The sequence below is a fragment of the Heterodontus francisci genome, chromosome 1 (assembly GCF_036365525.1).
Source record: "Heterodontus francisci isolate sHetFra1 chromosome 1, sHetFra1.hap1, whole genome shotgun sequence".
In the NCBI taxonomy this organism is placed as follows: Eukaryota; Metazoa; Chordata; class Chondrichthyes; order Heterodontiformes; family Heterodontidae; genus Heterodontus; species Heterodontus francisci.
Genome location: NC_090371.1, coordinates 15,903,369 through 15,925,559, shown reverse-complemented (window position 1 = coordinate 15,925,559; position 22,191 = coordinate 15,903,369). Strand labels below are relative to the sequence as shown.

General features: G+C 45.2%; 1 protein-coding gene across 1 annotated transcript in view; it reads right to left on the bottom strand.

Moving 5' to 3' along the window:
* Positions 1 to 22,191, bottom strand: part of sema4f (sema domain, immunoglobulin domain (Ig), transmembrane domain (TM) and short cytoplasmic domain, (semaphorin) 4F) — a 314,213-nt gene that overhangs the window by 143,254 nt on the left and 148,768 nt on the right. The window contains exons 5-6 of the mRNA XM_068028690.1: positions 20,380 to 20,488; positions 10,369 to 10,485 (exon numbers count right to left, since the gene is read on the bottom strand). Of these exons, the coding sequence (XP_067884791.1) occupies positions 10,369 to 10,485; positions 20,380 to 20,488 (226 nt within the window). The remainder of the gene's footprint in view (positions 1 to 10,368; positions 10,486 to 20,379; positions 20,489 to 22,191) is intronic.

The following is a 22,191-nucleotide window of genomic DNA, read 5'->3' as shown; positions in this document are numbered from 1 at the left end:
TTCTATAGTTATGTGAAGAGAAAAAGATTGGTGAAGACAAATGTAGGTCCCTTACAATCAGAAACAGGGGAATTTACTATGGGGAATAAAGAAATGGCTGACCAACTAAATGCATACTTTGGTTCTGTCTTCACAAAGGAGGACACAAATATCATACCAGAAATGTTGGGGAACACAGGGCTTAGTGAGAGAGGAACTGAAGGAAATCAGTATTAGTAGAGAAAAGGTGTTGAGAAAATTAATGGGATTGAAGGCAGATAAATCCCCAGGGCCTGATGGTATGCATCCCAGAGTACTTAAGGAAGTGGCCCTAGAAATAGTGGATGCATTGGAGGTCATCTTCCAAGATTCTATAGACTCTGGAACAGTTCCTACAGATTGGAAGGTAGCTAATGTAACCCCACTATTTAAAAAGGGAGGTAGAGAGAAAGCAGGGAATTATAGATCAGTCAGCCTGACGTCAGTACTGAGGAAAATTCTAGAGTCCATTATCAAAGATTTCATAGTAGAGTACTGAGAGAACAGTGGTAGAATCGGGCAGAGTCAGCATGGATTTACAAAAGGGAAATCATGCATGACAACTCTACTAGAATTCTTCGAGGATGTAACTAGTAGAGTTGATGAAGGGGAGCCAGTGGATGTGGTTTATTTGGACTTTCAGAAGGCTTTCGACAAAGTCCCACATAAGAGATTGGCATGTAAAATTAAAGCACATGGGATTGGGGGTAGTGTATTGCGATGGATAGAAAATTGGTTGGCGGACAGGAAACAAAGAGTAGGGATAAATGGGTCTTTTTCTGAATGGCAGGCAGTGACTAGTGAGGTACCGCAGGGATTGGTGCTAGGACCCCAGCTATTCACAATATACATTAATGATTTAGACGAGGGAACTAAATGTAATATCTCCAAATTTGCCGATGACACAAAACTGGGTGGGAGGGTGAGTTGTGAGGAGGATGCAGAGAGGCTTTAGGGTGATTTGGACAAGTTGAGTGAGTGGACTAACGCGTGGCAGATGCAGTATAATGTGGATAAATGTGAGGTTCTCCACTTTGGTAGCAAAAACAGGAAGGCAGATTATTATCTGAACGGCAATAAACTGAGAGAGGGGAATATGCAACGAGACCTGGGTGTTCTCGTACACCAGTCGCTGAAGGTAAGCATGCAGGTGCAACAGGCGGTAAAAAAGGCAAATGGTATGTTGGCCTTCATAGCGAGAGGATTCGAGTACAGAAGCAAGGATGTCTTGCTGCAATTATACAGGGCCTTGGTGAGACCACACCTGGAATATTGTGTGCTATTTCGGTCTCCTTATCTGAGGAAGGATGTTCTTGCTATAGAGGGAGTGCAGCGAAGGTTTACCAGACTGATTCCTGGGATGGCAGGACTGACGTATGAGGAGAGATTGAGTCGGTTAGGATTATATTCGCTGGAGTTCAGAAGCGTGAGGGGGGATCTCACAGAAACCTATAAAATTCTAACAGGATTTGACAGGGCAGATGCAGGAAGGATGTTCCCAATGGTGGGGGAGTCCAGAACCAGGGGTCACAGTTTAAGGATACCGGATAAAGCTTTCAGGACTGAGATGGGGAGAATTTTCTCCACCCAGAGAGTGATCAGCCTGTGGAATTCGCTACCACAGAAAGCAGTTGAGGCCAAAACATTGTATGTTTTCAAAAAGGAGTTAGATATAGCTCTTGGGTCTAAAGGGATCAAAGGATATGGGGCGAAAGCCAGAACAGCCTACTGAGTTGGATGATCAGCCATGATCAGAATGAATAGCGGAGCAGGCTCGAAGGGCCGAATGGCCTACTCCTGCTCCTATTTTGTATGTTTCTATGTTTATCCACTACCCCAACAGAATTGCAAGAAAATAGCAAATGAGCCAATCCTCTTCCATGTTATCTGATAGGCTATGGACCATCACCTCAACTAGCTCTTACCACTGATGTCACTGGACTCGTAAACCAGAGACCCAGGGTATTACTCTGGGGACATGGGTTTGAACCTCACCACAGAAGGTGGAATTTGCATTCAATTAATAAAAAAACCTGGAATTTAAAAAAAAGCTAGTCTAATGATGGCCATGAAACCACTGTCGATTGTTGTAAAAACTCATCTGGTTCACTAATGTCCTTTAGGGAAGGAAATCTGCTGTCCTTACCTGGTCTGGCCTACATGTGACTCCAGACCCACAGAAATATTTGTTTGACTCTTACATGCCCTCTGAAATGGCCTAGCAAGTCACTCAGTTGTATCTAACCACTACAAAGTCAATAAAAAGGAATGAAACCGGACAGACCACCCGGCATCGACCTAGGCATCGGAAACAACTACAGCAAACCCAGCACTGTCAACCTTGCAAAGTCCTCCTTACTAACATCTGGGGGCCTAAGCCAAAGTTGGGAGAGCTGTCCCAAAGACTAGTCAAGCAACAGCCTGACACAGTCATACTCACGGAATCATACCTTCCAATATCCCAGACACTGCCATCACTATCCACGGGCATGTCTTGTCCCACCGGCAGGACAGACCCAGCAGAGGTGGCAGCACAGTGGTATACAGTAGAGAGGGAGTTGCCCTGGGAGCCCTCAACATCGACTCCGAACCTCATGAAGTCTCATGGCATCAGGTCAAACACGGGCAAGGAAACCTCCTGCTGATTACCACCTACCGCCCTCCCTCAGCTGATGACTCAGTACTCCTCCACGTTGAACACGACTTGGAGGAAGCACTGAGGGTGACAAGGGCGCAGAATGTACTCTGGGAGAGGGACTTCAATGTCCATCAACAAGAGTGGCTCGGTAGCACCACTACTGACCGAGCTGGCCGAGTACCAAAGGACATAGCTGCTAGACTGAGTCTGCGGCAGGTGGTGAGGGAACCAACAAGAGGGAAAAACGTACTTGACCTCGTCCTCACCAATCTGCCTGCCGCAGATGCATCTGTCCATGACAGTATTGGTAGGAGTGACCACCGCACAGCTCTTATGGAGTTCCACCTTCACATTGAGGATACCGTCCATCGTGTTGTGTGGCACTATCACTGTGCTAAATGGGATAGATTGAACCGATCTAGCAATGCAAAACTGGACATCCATCATGCGCTGTGGGCCATCAGCAGCAGAAGAATTGTACTCAACCACAATCTGTAACCTCATGCTCAGAATCCCCCACTCTACCATTATCATCAAGCCAGGAGACCAACCCTGGTTCAATGAAGAATGCCAGGAGCAGCACCAGGCATTCCTCAAAATTAGGTGTCAACCTGGTGAAGCTACAACAGAGGACTACTTGCGTGCCAAACTGCATAAGCAGCCTGCGATAGAGAGAGCTAAGCGATCTCATAACCAACGGATCAGATCTAAGCTCTGTAATCCTGCCACATCCAGCCGTGAATGGTAGTGGACACTTAAACAACAAACTGGAAGAGGTGGCTCCACAAATTTCCCCATCCTCAATGATGGAGGAGTCCAGCACATCAATGCGAAAGATAAGGCTGAAGCATTTGCAACAATCTTCAGCCAGAAGTGCCGAGTTGATGATTCATCTTGGCCTCCTCCTGAAGTCCCCAGCATCACAGATGCTAGACTTCAGCCAATTTGATTCACTCCACGTGATATCAAGAAACAACTGAAAGCACTGGATACTGCAAAGGCTATAGGCCCTGACAATATTCCGGCAATAGCACTGAAGACCTGTGCTCCAGAACTTGCCGTGCCCCTAGCCAAGCTGTTCCAGTATAGCTACAACACTGGCATCAACCCGGCAATGTAGAAAATTGCCCAGGTATGTCCTGTACACAAAAAGCAGAACAAGTCCAATCCAGCCAATTATCGTCCTATCAGTCTGCTCTCAATCATCAGTAAAGTGATGCAAGGTGTCATCAACAGTGCTATCAAGTGACACTTGCTTAGCAATAACCTGTTCAGTGACGCTCAGTTTGGGTTCCGCTAGGGACGCTCAGCTCCTGACCTCATTACAGCCTTGGTTCAAACATGGACAAAAGAACAGAACTCACGAGGTGAGGTGAGAGTGAGTGCCCTTGACATCAAGGCAGCAGTTGACCCAGTATGGCATTCAGGAGCCCTAGCAAAACTGAAGTCAATAAGGTATCGGGGAAAACTCTCCGTTGGTTGGAGTCATACCTAGCACAAAGGAAGATGGTTGTGGTTGTTGGAGGTCAATCATCTGAGCTCCAGGACATCACTGCAGGCATTCCTCAGGGTAGTGTCCTAGGCCCAACCATCTTCAGCTGTTTCATCAATGACCTTCCTTCAATCATAAGGTCAGAAGTGGGGATGTTCACTGATGATTGTAGGATGTTCAGCACCATTCATGACTCCTCAGATACTGAAGCAGTCCGTGCAGAAATGCAGCAAGACATGGACAATATCCAGGCTTGGGCTGATAATGGCAAGTAACATTCGTGCCACACAAGTGCCAGGCATTGACCATCTCCAACAAGAGAGAACCTAACCATCTCCCCTTGACATTCAATGGCATTGAGATCGCTGAATACCCCACTATCAACATCCTAGGGGCTACCATTGACCAGAAACTGAACTGGAGCAGCCATACAAATACCATAGCTACAAGAGCAGGTCAGAGGCTAGGAATCCTACGTCGAGTAACTCATCTCCTGACTCCCCAAAGCCTGTCTACCATCTACAAGGCACAAGTCAGGAGTCTGATGGAATACGCTCCACTTGCCTGGATGGGTGCTGCTCCAACAACACTCAAGAAGCTCGACACCATCCAGGACAAAGCATCCCGCTTGATTGGCACCCATCGGCAAACATTCACTTCCTCCACCACCAGTGCACAGTGGCAGCATCTACAAGTTGCACTGCAAAAGTTCACCAAAAGCTCCTCGGAAACCAAGGACCTTTGCCACCTAGAAGAAGGAGGACAGCAGGCGCATGGGATCACAGCTGCAGTTTCCCTCCAAGTCATGCACCATCTGGACTTGGAAATATATCACCATTCCTTCATTGACACTGGTTCAAAATCCCTCCCTAACAAAACTATGGGATTCAAGACAGCTCACCACCACCACCTGAAGGGAAAATAGGGATGGGGAAGTAAATGCTGTTGTTGCCAGCAATGCCCACATCCCTTCTGCAAATTAAAAAACCCAGCATTTTAAAATCTTCACTTATTTTATTCATTTACCTTACTAGCTCCTTGATTATTCCCTATTTCTGGTATGTAATTTGTGTCTTCTGTGAAGACAAAAAAAATATTTGTCGAATGTTCCTCCTGCAGAATGTGGGAGGTAAGGGTCGCCAAGGGTGTCCCTGCTGACTGCATCTGCGGGAAGTGCACCCAGCTCCAGCTCCTCGAGGACCGCGTTAGGGAACTGGAGCTGGAGGAACTTCAGATCATTCGGGAGGCGGAGGGGATTATTGAGAGGAGTTATCGGGAGGCAGTCACACCTCAGGTAAAAGAAGAAGGTAGATGGGTTACCGTCAGGGGAAGGAGAGGGAACCAGCAGGCAGTGCAGGGATCCCCTGTGGCCGTTTCCCTCAACAACAGGTATACCATTTTGGATACTGTTGGGGGAGACGACTTACCAGGCGTAGGCAATGGGATACAGGTCTCTGGCGCAGAGTCTGTCCCTGTTGCTCAGAAGGGAAGGGGCAAGAGGAGCAGAGCATTAGTCATTGGGGACTCCATAGTTAGGGGAACAGATAGGAGGTTTTGTGGGAACGAGAGAGACTCACGGTTGGTGTGTTGCCTCCCAGGTGCCAGGGTACGTGATGTCTCGGATCGTGTTTTTGGGATCCTCAAGGGGGAGGGGGAGCAGCCCCAAGTCGTGGTACACATAGGCACCAACGACATAGGTAGGAAGAGAGATGGGGATTTAAGGCAGAAATTCAGGGAGCTAGGGTGGAAGCTTAGAGCGAGTACAAACAGAGTTGTAATCTCTGGGTTGTTGCCCGTGCCACGTGCTAGCGAAGTGAGGAATAGGGAGAGAGAGGAGTTGAACACGTGGCTGCAGGGATGATGTAGGAGGGAGGGTTTTGGTTTCCTGGATAATTGGGGCTCTTTCTGGGGTAGGTGGGACCTCTACAAACAGGATGGTCTTCACCTGAACCAGAGGGGTACCAATATCCTGGGGGGGAGATTTGCTAGTGCTCTTCGGGGGGGTTTAAACTAATTCAACAGGGGGATGGGAACCTAAATTGTAGTTCCAGTGTGCAGGATGTTGAGAGAAGTGAGGTCAGGGATAAGGCTATAAGGACACAAGAGGGCACTGGCAAGCAAGAGCTTGGTTTAAAATGTGTCTACTTCAACGCCAGGAGCATCCGGAATAAGGTGGGTGAGCTTGCAGCATGGGTTGGTACCTGGGATCTCGATGTTGTGGCCATTTCAGAGACATGGGTAGAGCAGGGACAGGAATGGATGTTGCCGGTTCCGGGATTTAGATGTTTCACTAAGAACAGAGAAGAGGGTAAAAGAGGGGGGGGTGTGGCATTGTTAATCAAGGAAAGTATTACAGCGGCAGAAAGGACGTTTGAGGACTCGTCTACTGAGGTAGTCTGGGCAGAGGTTAGAAACAGGAGAGGAGAGGTCACCCTGTTGGGAGTTTTCTATAGGCCTCCAAATAGTTCCAGAGATGTAGAGGAAAGGATAGCAAAGATGATTCTTGACAGGAGCGAGAGTAACAGGGTAGTGGTTATGGGGGACTTTAACTTTCCAAATATTGACTGGAAATACTATAGTTCGAGTACTTTAGATGGGTCTGTTTATGTCCAGTGTGTGCAGGAGGGTTTTCTGACACAGTATGTAGACAGGCCAACCAGGGGCGATGCCACATTGGATTTGGTACTGGGTAATGAACCTGGCCAGGTGTTAGATTTAGAAGTTGGTGAGCACCTTGGTGATAGTGATCACAATTCGGTTAGGTTTACCTTAGCGATGGGCAGGGACAGGCATATACAGCAGGGCGAGAATTATAGCTGGGGGAAAGGAAATTATGATGCGATTAGGCAAGATTTAGGATGCGTAGGATGGGGAAGGAAACTGCTGGGGATGGGCACAATTGAAATGTGGAGCTTATTCAAGGAGCAGCTACTGCGTGTCCTTGATAAGTATGCACCTGTTAGGCAGGGAGGAAGTTGTCGAGCGAGGGAGCCGTGGTTTACTAAAGAAGTTGAAGAGCTTGTCAAGAGGAAGAAGAAGGCTTATGTTAGGATGAGACGTGAAGGATCAGTTAGGGCGCTTGAGAGTTACAAGCTAGCCAGGAAGGATCTAAAGGGAGAGATAAGAGCAAGGAGAGGACACGAGAAGTCATTGGCGGATAGGATCAAAGAAAACCCTAAGGCTTTCTATCGGTATATCAGGAATAAAAGAATGACTAGAGATAGGTTAGGGCCAAGCAAGGATAGTAGTGGGAAGTTGTGTGTGGAATCGGAGGAGATAGGGGAAGTGTTAAATGAATATTTTTCGTCAGTATTTACAGTGGAGAAAGAATACTGAGATACAGCCTACTAGGCTAGATGGGATTGAGGTTCACAAGGAGGAGGTGTTAGCAATTTTGGAAAGTGTGAAAATAGATAAGTCCCCTGGGCCAGATGGGATTTATCCTAGGATTCTCTGAGAAGCCAGGGAGGAGATTGCAGAGCCTTTGTCCTTGATTTTTATGTCGTCATTGTCGACAGGAATAGTGCCGGAAGACTGGAGGATAGCAAATGTTGTCCCCTTGTTCAAGAAGGGGAGTAGAGACAGCCCTGGTAATTATAGACCTGTGAGCCTTACTTCGGTTGTGGGTAAAATGTTGGAAAAGGTTATAAGAGATAGGATTTATAATCATCTTGAAAAGAATAAGTTCATTAGCGATAGTCAGCACGGTTTTGTGAAGGGTAGGTTGTGCCTCACAAACCTTACTGAGTTTTTTGACAAGGTGACCAAACAGGTGGATGAGGGTAAAGCCGTGGATGTGGTCGATATGGATTTCAGTAAGGCGTTTGATAAGGTTCCCCACGGTAGGCTATTGCAGAAAATACAGAAGTATGGGATTGAAGGTGAATTAGTGCTTTGGATCAGAAATTGGCTAGCTGAAAGAAGACAGAGGGTGGTGGTTGATGGTAAATGTTCATCCTGGAGTTTAGTTACTAGTGGTGTACCGCAAGGATCTGTTTTGGGGCCACTGCTGTTTGTCATTTTTATAAATGACCTGGATGAGGGTGTAGAAGGGTGGGTTAGTAAATTTGCGGATGACACGAAGGTCGGTGGAGTTGTGGATAGTGCCGAAGGATGTTGTAGGTTACAGAGGGACATAGATAGGCTGCAGACCTGGGCTGAGAGATGGCAAATGGAGTTTAATGCGGAAAAGTGTGAGGTGATTCACTTCGGAAGGAGTAACAGGATTGCAGAATACTGGGCTAATGGGAAGATTCTTGGTAGTGTAGATGAGCAGAGAGATCTTGGTGTCCAGGTACATAAATCCCTGAAGTTGCCACCCAGGTTAATAGAGCTGTTAAGAAGGCATATGGTGTGTTAGCTTTTATTAGTAGGGGGATCGAGTTTAGGAGCCACGAGGTCACGCTACAGCTGTACAAAACTCTGGTGAGACCGCACCTGGAGTATTGCGTGCAGTTCTGGTCACCGCATTATAGGAAGGATGTGGAAGCTTTGGAAAAGGTGCAGAGGAGATTTACTCGGATGTTGCCTGGTATGGAGGGAAGGTCTTACGAGGAAAGGCTGAGGGACTTGAGGTTGTTTTCGTTAGAGAGAAGGAGGAGAAGAGGTGACTTAATAGAGACATATAAGATAATCAGAGGGTTGGACAGGGTGGATAGTGATAGCCTTTTTCCTCGGATGGTGATGGCAAACACGAGGGGACATAGCTTTAAGTTGAGGGGTGACAGATATAGGACAGATGTCAGAGGTAGTTTCATTACACAGAGAGTAGTAGGGGCGTGGAACGCCCTGCCTGCAACAGTAGTAGACTCGCCAACTTTAAGGGCATTTAAGTGGTCATTGGATAGACATATGGATGAAAATGGAATAGTGTAGGTCAGATGGTCGGCGCAACATCGAGGGCTGAAGGGCCTGTACTGCGCTGTAATGTTCTGTGTTCTATGTTCTAACATCTGTGTCATTTTCTCTTTCCAAACGATAAAATCTCTTGTTTTTGCCTCTGAAGAACCAACAGTTACTTTTGCTAGTCTCCTTTTTTTATCTCCCCATATCAACATCCTGGTGTTTACCATTAACCAGAAACTGAACTGGACTAGCCACATAAATACTGTGGCTACAAGAGCAGGTCAGACGCTGAGATTTCTGCGGCAAGTAACTCACCTCCTGACTCCCCAATGCCTGTCCACCATCTACAAGATACAAGTCAGGAGTGTGATGCAACACTCTCCACTTGCCTGGATGGGTGCAGCTCCAGCAACACTCAAGAAGCTGGACACCATCCAGGACAAAGCAGCCCGCTTGACTGGCACCCCACCTACCACCTTCAACATTCACGCCCTTTACCACCGACGCACAGTGGCAGCAATGTATACCATCTACAAGATGCACTACAGCAACTCACCAAGGCCCCTTCGAACGCACCTTCCAAACCCACAACCTCTATCATCTAGAAGGACAAGGGCAGCAAGTGCATGGGAGCATCACCACCTGCAAATTCCCCTACAAGCCACACACCATCCTGACTTGGAACTATATCGCTGTTCCTTCACTATCGCTGGATCAAAATCCTGGAACTCTTGGTGTACTTACACCCCAAGGACTGCAGCAGCTCTAGATGGCAGCTCACCAACACCTTCTCAAGAACAATTAGGGATGGGCAATAAATGCTGGCCTAGCCAGCGACGCCCACAGCCCATGAACGAATAAAAAAAACAAGGCCATCATTTAGTGCCCATCCCTAATTGCCCTTGCAAATTCTATTTTTATTCCCTTCTGTCTCTCTCTAAGCTTCAAATAGGCAGTTCCTCACACTCTTCCTTCTCTGTACCTCTCATTGTTTTGAAATAAAGGTCTTGGTGCACCATCTCTTACGCTAACTAACTTTTGCAGGAGATCAAAACAGTAGAAATGCTTATCTCTCTGTCTTCTCTCCCTCCTCTGCTCGACTAACTTTTAAAATCCAACATTCAGCCATCCCAAACCAATGATTCTTGATTCCACAACAATAACCTGCATTAATACAGCACCTTTAACATGTTCCAAGACATTTCAGAGGAGCATTATCAGACAAAAATTGAGAAATTTTGAGCCATGTAAAGAGATACGAGGACTGACATCAAGAAGCTTCAACACCTTGATTCACCCTGCTCTTCTGGAATATTCTTGTTAACTTTGGCACTATCGTGCGGAGTGAATGTAGAATACAAACACCAAATCTCACCACTCAGCCATTTGACAGAATCTTCCGTGCGGATCTTTTCTTGCGGTCCCATGCTTTTGACCACAGCCGGATCCTTGCCCTGAAAATCAGTCGCCGTCGCTGCATATAGCAATCCATCTAAAAGCAAATGCACAAAGGAAAGAAATAAAAACAGAGTCACACAACCACCAAACACCACATTCATGCTGCCTGTATTCATCACGAGTAATAAAAGAGAACATATCAAACTCAAAAGAGCAAAACACTGTGGGTGCTAGAAATCCAAATTAACAAAGTGTCTGTGCGGTTATTAGTGAGGAAGAAAGATAGACTGCAGGAAGGTATCAATGGGCAGAAAAGTGGCAAATGGAATTCAATCCAGAGAAGTGTCAGGTAATCCAGTTGGGGAGGACAAACAAGGCAAGTGAATACACAACAAAAATTCTGAAAAGCGCAGAGGAACCTTGGAGTGTGCGTCTACAGATGCCTGAAGGTAGCAGGACAATTCGAGAAGCAGGTTAAGGCGGCATATGGGATATCTTCTTTTATTGGCCAAGGCACAAAGTATAAGAGCAGGTAGGTTACGCTACACTTGTTAGACTGATTACGTTATTTTAGATCGAGTATTATGTAATGAGAAAGGGCTAATTAATAATCTTGCTGTAAAAGAACCTTTAGGGATCAGTGACCATAATATGATAAAATTTTACATTATGTGTGAAAGTCAGGTTGTTCAATCTGAAGCCAAGGTGTTAAATTTGAACAAAGGAAATTATGACGGTATGAGGGGCAAATTGGCTGAAGTGGATTGGGAAAATACATTAAAAGATATGACAGTACATAGGCAATGGATAGTCTTTAAAGAAATATTACATAGTTTACAGCAACTATACATTCCTTCAAGGCACAAAAACCCCAAAAGTAAAGGCAGTCAACTGTGGATAACAAAGGATGTTAAGGGTTGTATAAGATTAAAAGAAAAGGCCTATGTAAAGTTGCCAGAAATAGTCGTAAACCTGAAGATCGGGAGAACTTTTGAATACAGCAAAGGAGGATGAAGAAACTGATAACGAAAGGGGGAACAGAATATGAATGCAAGCTGGCAAAAAATATAAAAACAGATTGTAAAAGCTTCTACAGGTTTGTAAAAAGGAAACGTTTGGCTAAGACAAATGTGTGTCCATTACAGGCTGAGTCAGGAGAATTTATAATGGGGAATAGAGAAATGACAGAGAAGATAAATGATTACTCTGTGTCTGTCTTCACTGAGGAAGATACAAGAAATCTCCCAGAATTAGAGATCCAAGAGATTAAGGGGAATGAGGAATTGAAGGAAATTAGTATGAATAAGGTTATATTGGAGAAATTAATGGGGCTGAAGGTTGATAAGTCCCCAGGACCTGATATTCTACATCCCAGAGTGTTGAAAGAGGTAGCTTTGGAGATAGTGGATACATTGGTGATCACCTTCCAAAATTCTATAGATTCTGGAGCGGTTCCTGCAGATTGGAAGGTGGCAAATGTCATCCCACTATTTAAGAAGGGAGGGAGAGAGAAAACAGGGAACTACAGACCTGTTAGTCTTACAACAGTCTTTGAGAAAATGCTAGAATCTAATCTAAAGGATGTGATAAATGGACAGTTGGATAATAATGATCTGATTGGGCATAGTCAACATGGATTTATGAATGGGAAATCATGTTTGATGAACGCGTTAGAGGTTTTTGAGGATGTTACTAACAGAATTGATAAAGGGGAGTCAGTGGGCGTGGTATACTTGAATTTTCAGAAGGCCTTTGATAAAGTCCCCAGAGGAGATTGGTTAGCAAAATTAAAGCACATGGGATAGGAGGTAATATACTGGTATGGATTAAGAATTGGTTAACAGGCAGAAAGCAGAGAGTAGGAATAAACGGGTCATTCTCACGTTGGCAGGCTGTGACTAATGGGGTACCGCAGGGATCAGTGCTTGGGCCCCAGCTATTCATAATATATATCAATGATTTGGATGTGGGGACCAAATGTAGTATTTCCAAGTTTGCAGATGACACACATATTCTACATCCATCTTGTGAGGAGGATGCAAAGAGGCTTCAAGGGGACTCAGACAGACTAAGGGAGTGGGCAAGAACATGGCAGATGGAATATATAGTGGAAAAATGTGAAGTTATCCACTTTGGTAGGAGGAACAGTTGTGCAGAGTATTTCTTAAATGGTAATAGATTAGAAAGTGTAGATGTACAAAGGATGTCCTTGTCAATAAGTCACTGAAAGCTAACATGCAGCTGCAGCAAGGAATTAGGAAGGCTAATGGTGTGTTAGAGGATTTGAGTACAGGAGCAGTAAAGATTGGATAGGCTGTATTTGTTTTCTCTGGAGCAGAGGAGGCTAAGAGGAGATTTAATTGAGGTGTGTAAAATTATGAAGGGAGCAGCATGGATAGTATAGACTTATTTCCATTAGCAGAGATGTCAGTACCAGGGGGCATAGATTTAAAGTAATTGATGGAAGGATGGAACGATGCCACAGTGGTTGGCACCCCAGCCTCACAGCTCCAGCAACCCGGATTCTGTTCTGGGTACTGCCTGAGCGGAGTTTGCAAGTTCTCCCTGTGACAGTGTAGGTTTCTGCTGGGTGATCCAGTTTCATCCCACAGCCAAAGACTTGCAGGTTAATAGGTAAATTGGCCATTGTAAATTGCCCCTAGTGTAGGTAGGTGGTAGGAGAATGGTGGGGATGTGGTAGGAAATATGGGGTTAATGTAGGATTAGTATAAATGGGTGGTTGTTGGTCGGCACAGACTCGGTGGGCCGAAGGGCCTGTTTCAGTGCTGTATCACTCTACGATTAGAGGGGAATTAAGGAGGATTTTTTTTTACCCAGAGGGTGGTGGGGGTCTGGAACTTATTGCATGAAAGAGAGGTAGAGACAGAAACCCTCATCACATTTAAGAAAAATACCTGAATGTGAATTTCAGGTGCTGCAACCTGACCATGGGCTGGAAGGTGGGATTAAGCTGGATAGTTCTTTTTCAGTTGGCATGGACATGAGGGGCCGAATGGCCTCCTTCTGTGCCATAAATCTTACCATGTTTCTATAGTACTACACTACAGATGAACAGTTTATAAGGAGGACAAGGGGGCGAGGAAAGGAAAAGGAGAGATTTGTGAAGAGATGGAGGACAGAAGATGATTAAAAGCACTTACAAAGCAGATTGCACCTACATTTATATTGTATTTAAACATTTTCTGATACATAAAGCCCAAGGAGTTTTACACTGGCTCCAGGCCTTCATATACTGTGGCAGGAGGGCACTAAACTGTGAAGCTTCCCCACTGAGCCTTTATGGCAGCTGCACCAAGCTTCAATGCATCTCTCAGCATGCAGTTCTGGACCTTGCAATGTGTCAGTCTGCAACACTTGGTCTTGGACAGCTCCTTGCATTACTTCTTTGAAGGAGTAACATGCGCTGTGGATAAAGGGGAGCCTGTTGATGTACTGTACTTGGATTTCCAGAAGACATTTGACAAGGTTATTGCACGAAGTAGGAGCTCATGATGTAGGGGATAATATATTAGCATGGATAGAAGATTGGCAAACTGTCAGAAAACAGAGAGTATGCATAAATGGGTCCTTTTCTGAGTGGCAGGATGTGATGAGTGGAGTCCTGCAGGGGTCTGTGCTGGGGCCTCAACATTTTACAATTTATATCAATGACTTAGATGAGGGGAGCGATGGCTTGGTAGCTAAATTTGCAGATGACACAAAAATAGTCATGAAAGTATGTTGTGAAGAGGACATAAAGAGGTTGCAGACTGATATAGGTAGGTTGCGAGCAGGCAAAAATCTGGCAAATGAAGTATAATGTGGGAAAATGTGAAGTTGTTCACTTTGGCAGGAAGAATAAAAAAAGCAGAGTATTACTTAAACGGAGAACAACTGCAGAATTCTGAGGTGCAGCAGGATCTAGGTGCATGAGTCACAAAGTGCTAGTATGCAGGTACAGCAAGTCATAAAGAAGACTAAAGGCTTTATTAAGAGAGAAATTGAAAATAAAAGTAAGGATGTGATGCTTCAGTTACACAGGGCATTGGCGAGACCACATCTCAAATACTGTGTGCAGTTTTGGTCTCCTTATTTAAGGAAGGATGTAAATGCGTTGGAGGCGGTTCAGAGGAAGTTTACTAGATTGATACTTGGAATGAGCGGGTTGTCTTATGAGAAGAGGTTGGACAGACTGGGCTTATTTTCACTGGCGTTTGGAAAAGTGAGGGGAGACTCGATTGAAGTATATAAGATCCTGAATGGTCTTGACAAGGTGGATGTGGAAAGGATGTTTCCTCAGTCGGTCAGTCCAGAACTAGGGGACACTGTTTTCAAATTATAGATTGCCTTTTTAGGACAGAGATGAGGAGAAAATTTTTCTCTCAGAGGGTTGTGCGACTTTGGAACTCTCTGCCTCAGGTGGTGGTGGTGGCAGCAGGGTCATTGAATATTTTTGAGGCGGATGTAGATAGATTCTTGTTCAGTAAGGGAATCAAGGTTGTTGGGGTAGATGGGAGTGTGGAATTCAAGACACAAACAGATCAGCTATGATCTTATTGAATGGCGGAGAAGGCTAAAGGGGCCGAATGGCCTACTTCTGCTCCGAATTAGTATGTTCGCAGGTTTCAGGCAACCAAAGAGAGTCCTTCACTGAGTTGCTGGCCTTCCAACAGCAGTTAATGTTTGTCTTGGTGTGCATCCCTGGCAACAGGCGGCACAGTGGCGCAGTGGTTAGCACTGCAGCCTCACAGCTCCAGGGACCCGGGTTCGATTCCGGGTACTGCCTGTGTGGAGTTTGCAAGTTCTCCCTGTGTCTGCGTGGGTTTTCTCCGGGTGCTCCGGTTTCCTCCCACAAGCCAAAAGACTTGCAGGTTGATAGGTAAATTGGCCATTATAAATTGTCACTAGTGTAGGTAGGTGGTAGGGAAATATAGGGACAGGTGGGGATGTTTGGTAGGAATGTAGGATTAGTATAAATGGGTGGTTGATGTTCGGCACAGACTCGGTGGGCCGAAGGGCCTGTTTCAGTGCTGTATCTCTAATCTAATCTAATCTAAACAGTCCGTAGAGCAAAGAGGCCTTGTGTTAGGCAGCTGCTCAGGATGAACCTGGGCAAAAAGAGGTGATAATGAGAGAAATTAGAGTAACAAAAAATATGTCCAGAGGATGTGTGAATGGCTACAGAATCATGGCAGAGGTAGAGGTAAGTATCCTCCAAGAATCTATTCTTGGACCATTATTTCTCATCTACATGCTGCTCCTAGGCAACATTATCCAAACATACAGTGTCAGTTTCCAAATGCTGGCAAGACCTAGCTCTACCTCACCACTACCTTTCTCAACCCCTCCACTGTCTCTAAATTGTCAGACTGCTTCTCCAACATTCAGTACTGGACAAGCAGAAATTTCCACCAATTAAACATCGAGAAGACTGAAACCATTGTCTTCAGTCCCCACAACAAACTCCATTCTGTAGCCGCCTCCACCCTTCTCCCTGTTAAGTGTCTGAGGCTGAATCAGGCTATTGGCAACCTTGGTGCGACCGAGATGAGCTTCTAACCACATATCTGCACCATCACTAAGACCGCCTATTTTTACCTCTGACATCTAACTAGGGCGGCACAGTGGTGGAGTGATTAGCCTCACCGCTCCAGCAATCTGGGTACTGCCTGTGCGGAGTTTGCAAGTTCTCCCTGTGACTGCGTAGGTTTCCGCCGGGTGCTCCGGTTTCCTCCCACAGCCAAAGACTTTCAGGTTGATAGGTAAATTGGCCATCGTAAATTTCCCCCAGTCTAGGTAGATGGTAGGAGAATTGAGGGAAGGTGGGGAGGTGGTGGGAAACATGGCATTAATGTAGAATTAGTATAAATGGGTGGCTGATCAGCACAAACTTGGCGAGCCGAAGGGCCTGTTTCAGTGCTGTATGACTCAAACATCATCTGACTTCACCCTGCCTCAGCTCATCTGCTGTTGAAACCCTCATCCATGCCTTTGGTACCTGTAGACTTGACTATTCCAACACACTTCTGGCATTCCACATTCTACCTATCATAAACTTGGTTATTCAAAACTCTGCTGCCCATGTCTTAACTTGCATCAAGTCCCCTTCACCCATTCCCCCTGTGCTCACTGACCTACATGGCTCTCGGTTAAACAACGCCTTGATTTTAAAATTCACATTCTTGTTTCCAAATCGTCAATTCTCTCTCCCCTCCCTATCTCTATAATAGTTTGCAGCCCCACAAGCCTCCAAGATACAGGTGCAGCAGCCAATTAAGGCGGCAAATGGTATGTTGGCCTTCATAGTCAGACGATTCGAGTAAAGGAGCAAGGATGTCTTGCTGCAATTATACAAGGCCTTGGTGAGACCATATCTGGAGTATTGTGTGCAGTTTTGGTCTCCTTATCTGAGGAAGGATGTTCTTGCTATGGAGGGAGTGCAGCGAAGGTTCACCAGACTGATTCCTGGGATGGCAGGACTGAAGTATGAAGAGAGATTGGGTCGATTAGGCTTGTATTCACTAGAGTTTAAAAGAATGAGAAAGGATCTCATCGAAAACAACAAAATTCTAACAGGACTGGACAGACTAGATGCAGGAAGGATGTTCCTGATGGCGGGGGAGTCCAGGACTAGGGGTCACAGTCTAAGAATAAGGGGTAAGCCAATTAGGACTGAGATGAGGAGGAATCTTTTCACCCAGAGAGTGGTGAACCTGTGGAATTCTCTACCACGGAAAGCAGTTGAGGCCAAATATTTAGAGATACAGCACTAAAACAGGCCCTTCGGCCCACCGAGTCTGTGCCGACCATCAACCACCCATTTATACTAATCATACACAAATTCCATACTCCTACCACATCCCCACCTGTCCCTCAATTTCCATACCACCTACCTATACTAGGGGCAATTTATAATGGCCAATTTACCTATCAACCTGCAAGTCTTTGGCATGTGGGAAGAAACCGGAGCACCCGGAGGAAACCCATGCAGACACAGGGAGAACTTGCAAACTCCACACAGGCAGTACCCAGAATTGAACCCGCAAATCATTAAATATATTCAAGAAAGAGTTAGATATAATTCTTGGGGCTAAAGGGATCAAGGGATATGGGGAGAAAGTGGGAACAGGTTACTGAGTTTGGATGATCAGTCATGATTGTATTAAATGGCGGTGCAGGCTCAAAGGGCCGAATGGCCTACTCCTGCTCCTATATTTTTATGTTTCTATACTTGTGTTCTTCTATTTCTGGCTCCTTCAGCATCCCTGATTTAAATCACTTCATCATTGAAGCTCTGGAATTCCCTCCCTAAACCTCTCTGCCTCTTTCCTCCTTTAAGGTGCTCCTTAAAACATACCTCTTAGACCATCTTATTATTTGGCTCAGTGTCAAATTTTGCTTTATAGCGCCTTGGGAGATTTTATTATGTTAAAGGCGCTATACAAATACATGTTGTTGTTGTACTAGAACCTGCTGTCCAAAAGTAAATGGTAGTTGAAGTCTTAAGTTGTTAATGTGGCATTAACCTTCTCCACAGATGCTACCTGACCTTTTGAGTGTTTATAATATTTCTCTTTTACTTCACATTTCCAACTCATGCAATATTTTGCTTTTTGTTTCATAAATCAAATTCAACCTTTCCATCATTCAATTGGTGGTGTTATAAATAGTAAATAGTGAGGAAAGCCTTAGATTACAGGAAGATATAGATGGGCTGGTAATATGGGCGAGCAATGGCAAATGGAATTTAATCCTGAGAAGTGTGAGGTGATGCATTTTGGGAGGACTAACAAGGCAAGGGAATATACAATGGATGGTAGGACCCTAAGAAGTACAGAGTGTCAGAGGGACCTTGGTGTACTTGTCCACAGATCACTGAAGGCAGCAGCACAGGTAGATAAGGAGGTTAGGAAGGCATATGGGATACTTGCTTTTTTTGGCGAGTATAAGAGCAGGGAGGTTATGATGGAGCTGTATAAAATGCTAGTTAGGCCACAGCTGGAGTACTGTGTACAGTTCTGGGCACCACACTATAGGAAGGATGTGATTGCACTAGAGAGAGTGCAGAGGAGATTCACCAGGATGTTGCCTGCGCTGGAGCATTTCAGCTATGAAGAGAGACTGAAAGGTTAGGGTTGTTTTCCTTTGAACAGAGAAGGATGAGGGGGGACATGATTGAGGTATACAAAATCATGAGGGGCACTGATAGGTTAGATAGGAAGAGACTTTTTCCCTTAGCGGAGGGGCCAATAACCAGGGGCCATAGATTTAAGGTAAGGGGCAGGAGGTTTAGAGGGGATTTAAGGAAAAATCTTTTCACTCAGAGGGTGGTTGGAATGCACTGCCTGAAGATGTGGTAGAGGCAAGAACTCTCACAACATTTAAGAAGTATTTAGATGAGAAACTTGAAACGCCATAGCATGCAAGGCTACGGGCCAAGTGCTGGAAAATGGGACTACAATAGTTAGGTGCTTGATGGCCGGCACAGACATGACGGGCCGAAGGGCCTGTTTCTGTGCTGTATAACTCTATAACCCTATCTTTAGTCTGTGGAGCCCATCCTGGGATCTCAGCAGGAAGTGCACTTGCAGGGAGCACAAAAAAGTTACAACTCACAGCTTATGATTTTCCACCCTTTAAAATTAATGGCTTAAAATGAACGGCTGAAAACTGTGGGCACCGGTCCATATCAGGATCACAGAAACAGTCTTTATGCTTCCTCTTCTGTTGCGTTTCCTCCCTCATGTTCTCCAAAGTCACCTTCTCCTGCTGAGCATGTGTCTCAAAGAACCAGTTGCTCATTAGTATCACAGAATCGTTACAGAGCAGAAGGAGGCCATTTGGCCCATTGTGACTGTGCCAGTGCTCTGAAAGAGCAACTCCCTCAGTTCCATTTCCCCACCTTCTCCCCGTAACCCTGCACATTCTTCCTTTTTCATATAACTGTCTAATTCCCTTTTGAATGCTTCAATTGAACCTGCTTCCACCACATTCTCAGGCAGCGCATTCCAGACCGTAACCACTCGCTGTGTGAGAAAGGTTTTCCTCATGTCACTTTTGCTTCTCTTTAAATCTGTGCCCTCTCGTTCTCGATCCTTTCACGAGTGGGAACAGTTTCTCCCTCTCTATTCTGTCCAGGCACCTCATAATTTTGAATACTTCTATCAAATCTCCTCTCAGCCTCTCTTCTCCAAGAAAAACAGTCCTAACCTCTCCAATCTATCTTCATAACTGAAATTCCTCATCCCTGGAATCATTCTCGTGAATCTTTTCTGTATTCACTCCGATGCCCTCACGTCTTTCCTCAAGTGCAGTGCCCAGAACTGGACACAATACTCCTGCTGAAGCCAAACTAGTGTCTTGTACAAGTTCAACATAACTTCCTTGCTCTTGTACTCTTATGCCCCTATTAATGAAGCCCAGGATATTGTATGCTTTATTAACTGCACTCTCAACCTCTACACTGCTCTTTTGGCCATTCTTCATGTGCAAGATTAGACAGTGAGCATCAGTAGGTTATTCAACTAAGAGGAGCATCATAATAATAATTTAGGGGCGGCACAGTGGCGCAGTGGTTCGCACCGCAGCCTCACAGCTCCAGGGACCCGGGTTCGATTCTGGGTACTGCCTGTGCGGAGTTTGCAAGTTCTCCCTGTGACCGTATGGGTTTTCGCCGGGTGCTCCGGTTTCCTCCCACAACCAAAGACTTGCAGGTTGATAGGTAAGTTGGCCATTGTAAATTGCCCCTAGGAATATGGGATTACTGTAGGGTTAGTATAAATGGGTGGTTGTTGGTCGGCACAGACTCAGTGGGCCGAAGCGCCTGTTTCAGTGCTGTATCTCTAAATAAAATAAAATAAAATAAGATTATAATGCTTGTCTTCAACCAATGCATAAATGTCCACCCTCCAGGAAGAAGGCAGAACTCGGGTGACTAGAAATTCAGGTGCAGTGGCCCTGGTTAAACTTTCCTTCTCAAATCACTTACCTGCTAAGGTTGCTGCAAATGGTTGCATCGGTTCAAATGGACATTTCCCTCGTCCCTTTTCCATTCCTTGCACTCTACTTTCTCTTGTGTTGACAGAACCAACGATCTTCTGAAATACAGTGTTGCACATCTCTGATTATGCACTATAATGGACTTACAGCAGAATAGAGCACAAAAACACATCGGGGTAGTTTTAACTCACCAGGACACGTGCAGGAGACGACAGGCCGGGATTAAAAATTAGAAGAAAAGATTGAAACCAGACCCCAACCAGCCCACTTTTGGTTTTAACTGAGGTGGGTTGAGGGTTGGTCAAGCAACCCGTTATGACAAGGTGGATGCGTAAGGAGGGATTTTAATCAAGTTTTACTTTTAACATCTGCAGTTGAAAGAAGACAAGAACATAAGAAATAGGAACAGAAGTAGCCCATACAGCCCATTAAGCCTGCTTCACAACCTGCCAAACCCTTATTCTGAGACTATGATTCCCGTTCGAGGCTTCCCAGCCAGGGAAAACATATTTCCATATCTTTGAAAAAGAACCCAACAATATCTAGCTTGTCAAGCTCCTTAAGAATGTTTTTTATGTTTCAATGAGCATGGCCGGAACCTTTATTGAGCCTTTATTACACAGTTTGAGGGCCAAGAGCTGCACCAGAGTTTTCCTGACCCACCAGGCTTAATCTTTCAATACCTGGCTATCAGATCCTCACAATCAGCTGACACCCCCTCACCTACTCAATAATGTCCCATTCTCCCTCTGCCATAAGAACATTAGAAACAGGAGGAGGGGTAGACTATATGGCTTGTTCCACCATTCAATACTATCATGGCTGATCTTTGGCTTCAACTCCACTTTCCTGCTCACTCCCCATATTCCTCGATTCCTGTCTATCTCAGCCTTAAATATATTTGATGATAAAGCATCCACAGCCCTTTCGAGTGAAGAAATTTCTCCTCATCTCAGTTCTAAACGATCGTCCCCTTATCCTGAGACTGTGCCCCCGTGTTCTAGATTCCACAGCCAGGGGAAACAACCTCTCAGTGTCTACCCTGTCAACTCCCTTCAGAATCTTGAATGTTTCAATGACATCAGCTCTCATTTTCTAAACTCCAGAGAAGATAGACCCAATTTACTCAGCCTCTCATCTTTGGACAGCCCTCTCATCCCAGGGACCAATCTTGTGAACCTATGCCGTACTGTCTCCAAGGGAAGTATATGCTTCCTTAGATATAGAGACCAAAACTGCACACAGTATTTCAGGTGTGGTCTCACCAAAGCCTTATACAATTGTAGCAAGACTTCTTTATTCTTCTACTCCAATCCCTTTGTAATAAAGGCCAACATGCCATTTGCCTTCCTTATTGCTGGCTGTATCTGCATGCTAACTTTCTGTCTTCCTTGTACATCTGTCTACATCTCTTTGCAGCCACATTGTTTCCTCCTCACAACTTACATTCCCACCTTGCTACTCCTTCAACTGTGAAGATAGACACAAAATATTTGTTCAATGTTTCTGCCATTTCCTCATGATAATTCCTCCTGTCTCTGCTTCCAAACGACCAGCATTTACTTTAGCTAATCTGCTCCTTCTTATATACTTGGAAAAGTTCTTACAGCTTTTTAAAAATTCATTTGTAGGATATGGGCATCGCTGGCTAGGCCAGCATTTATTGCCTGTCCCTAACTGTCCTTGATCTGAGCGGCGTGCTCGGCCATTTCAGAGGGCATTTTAAGAGTCAACCACATTGCTGTGGGTCTGGAGTTACATGTTGGGACAGTAGATGTCCGTCCCTAAAGGACATTAGTGA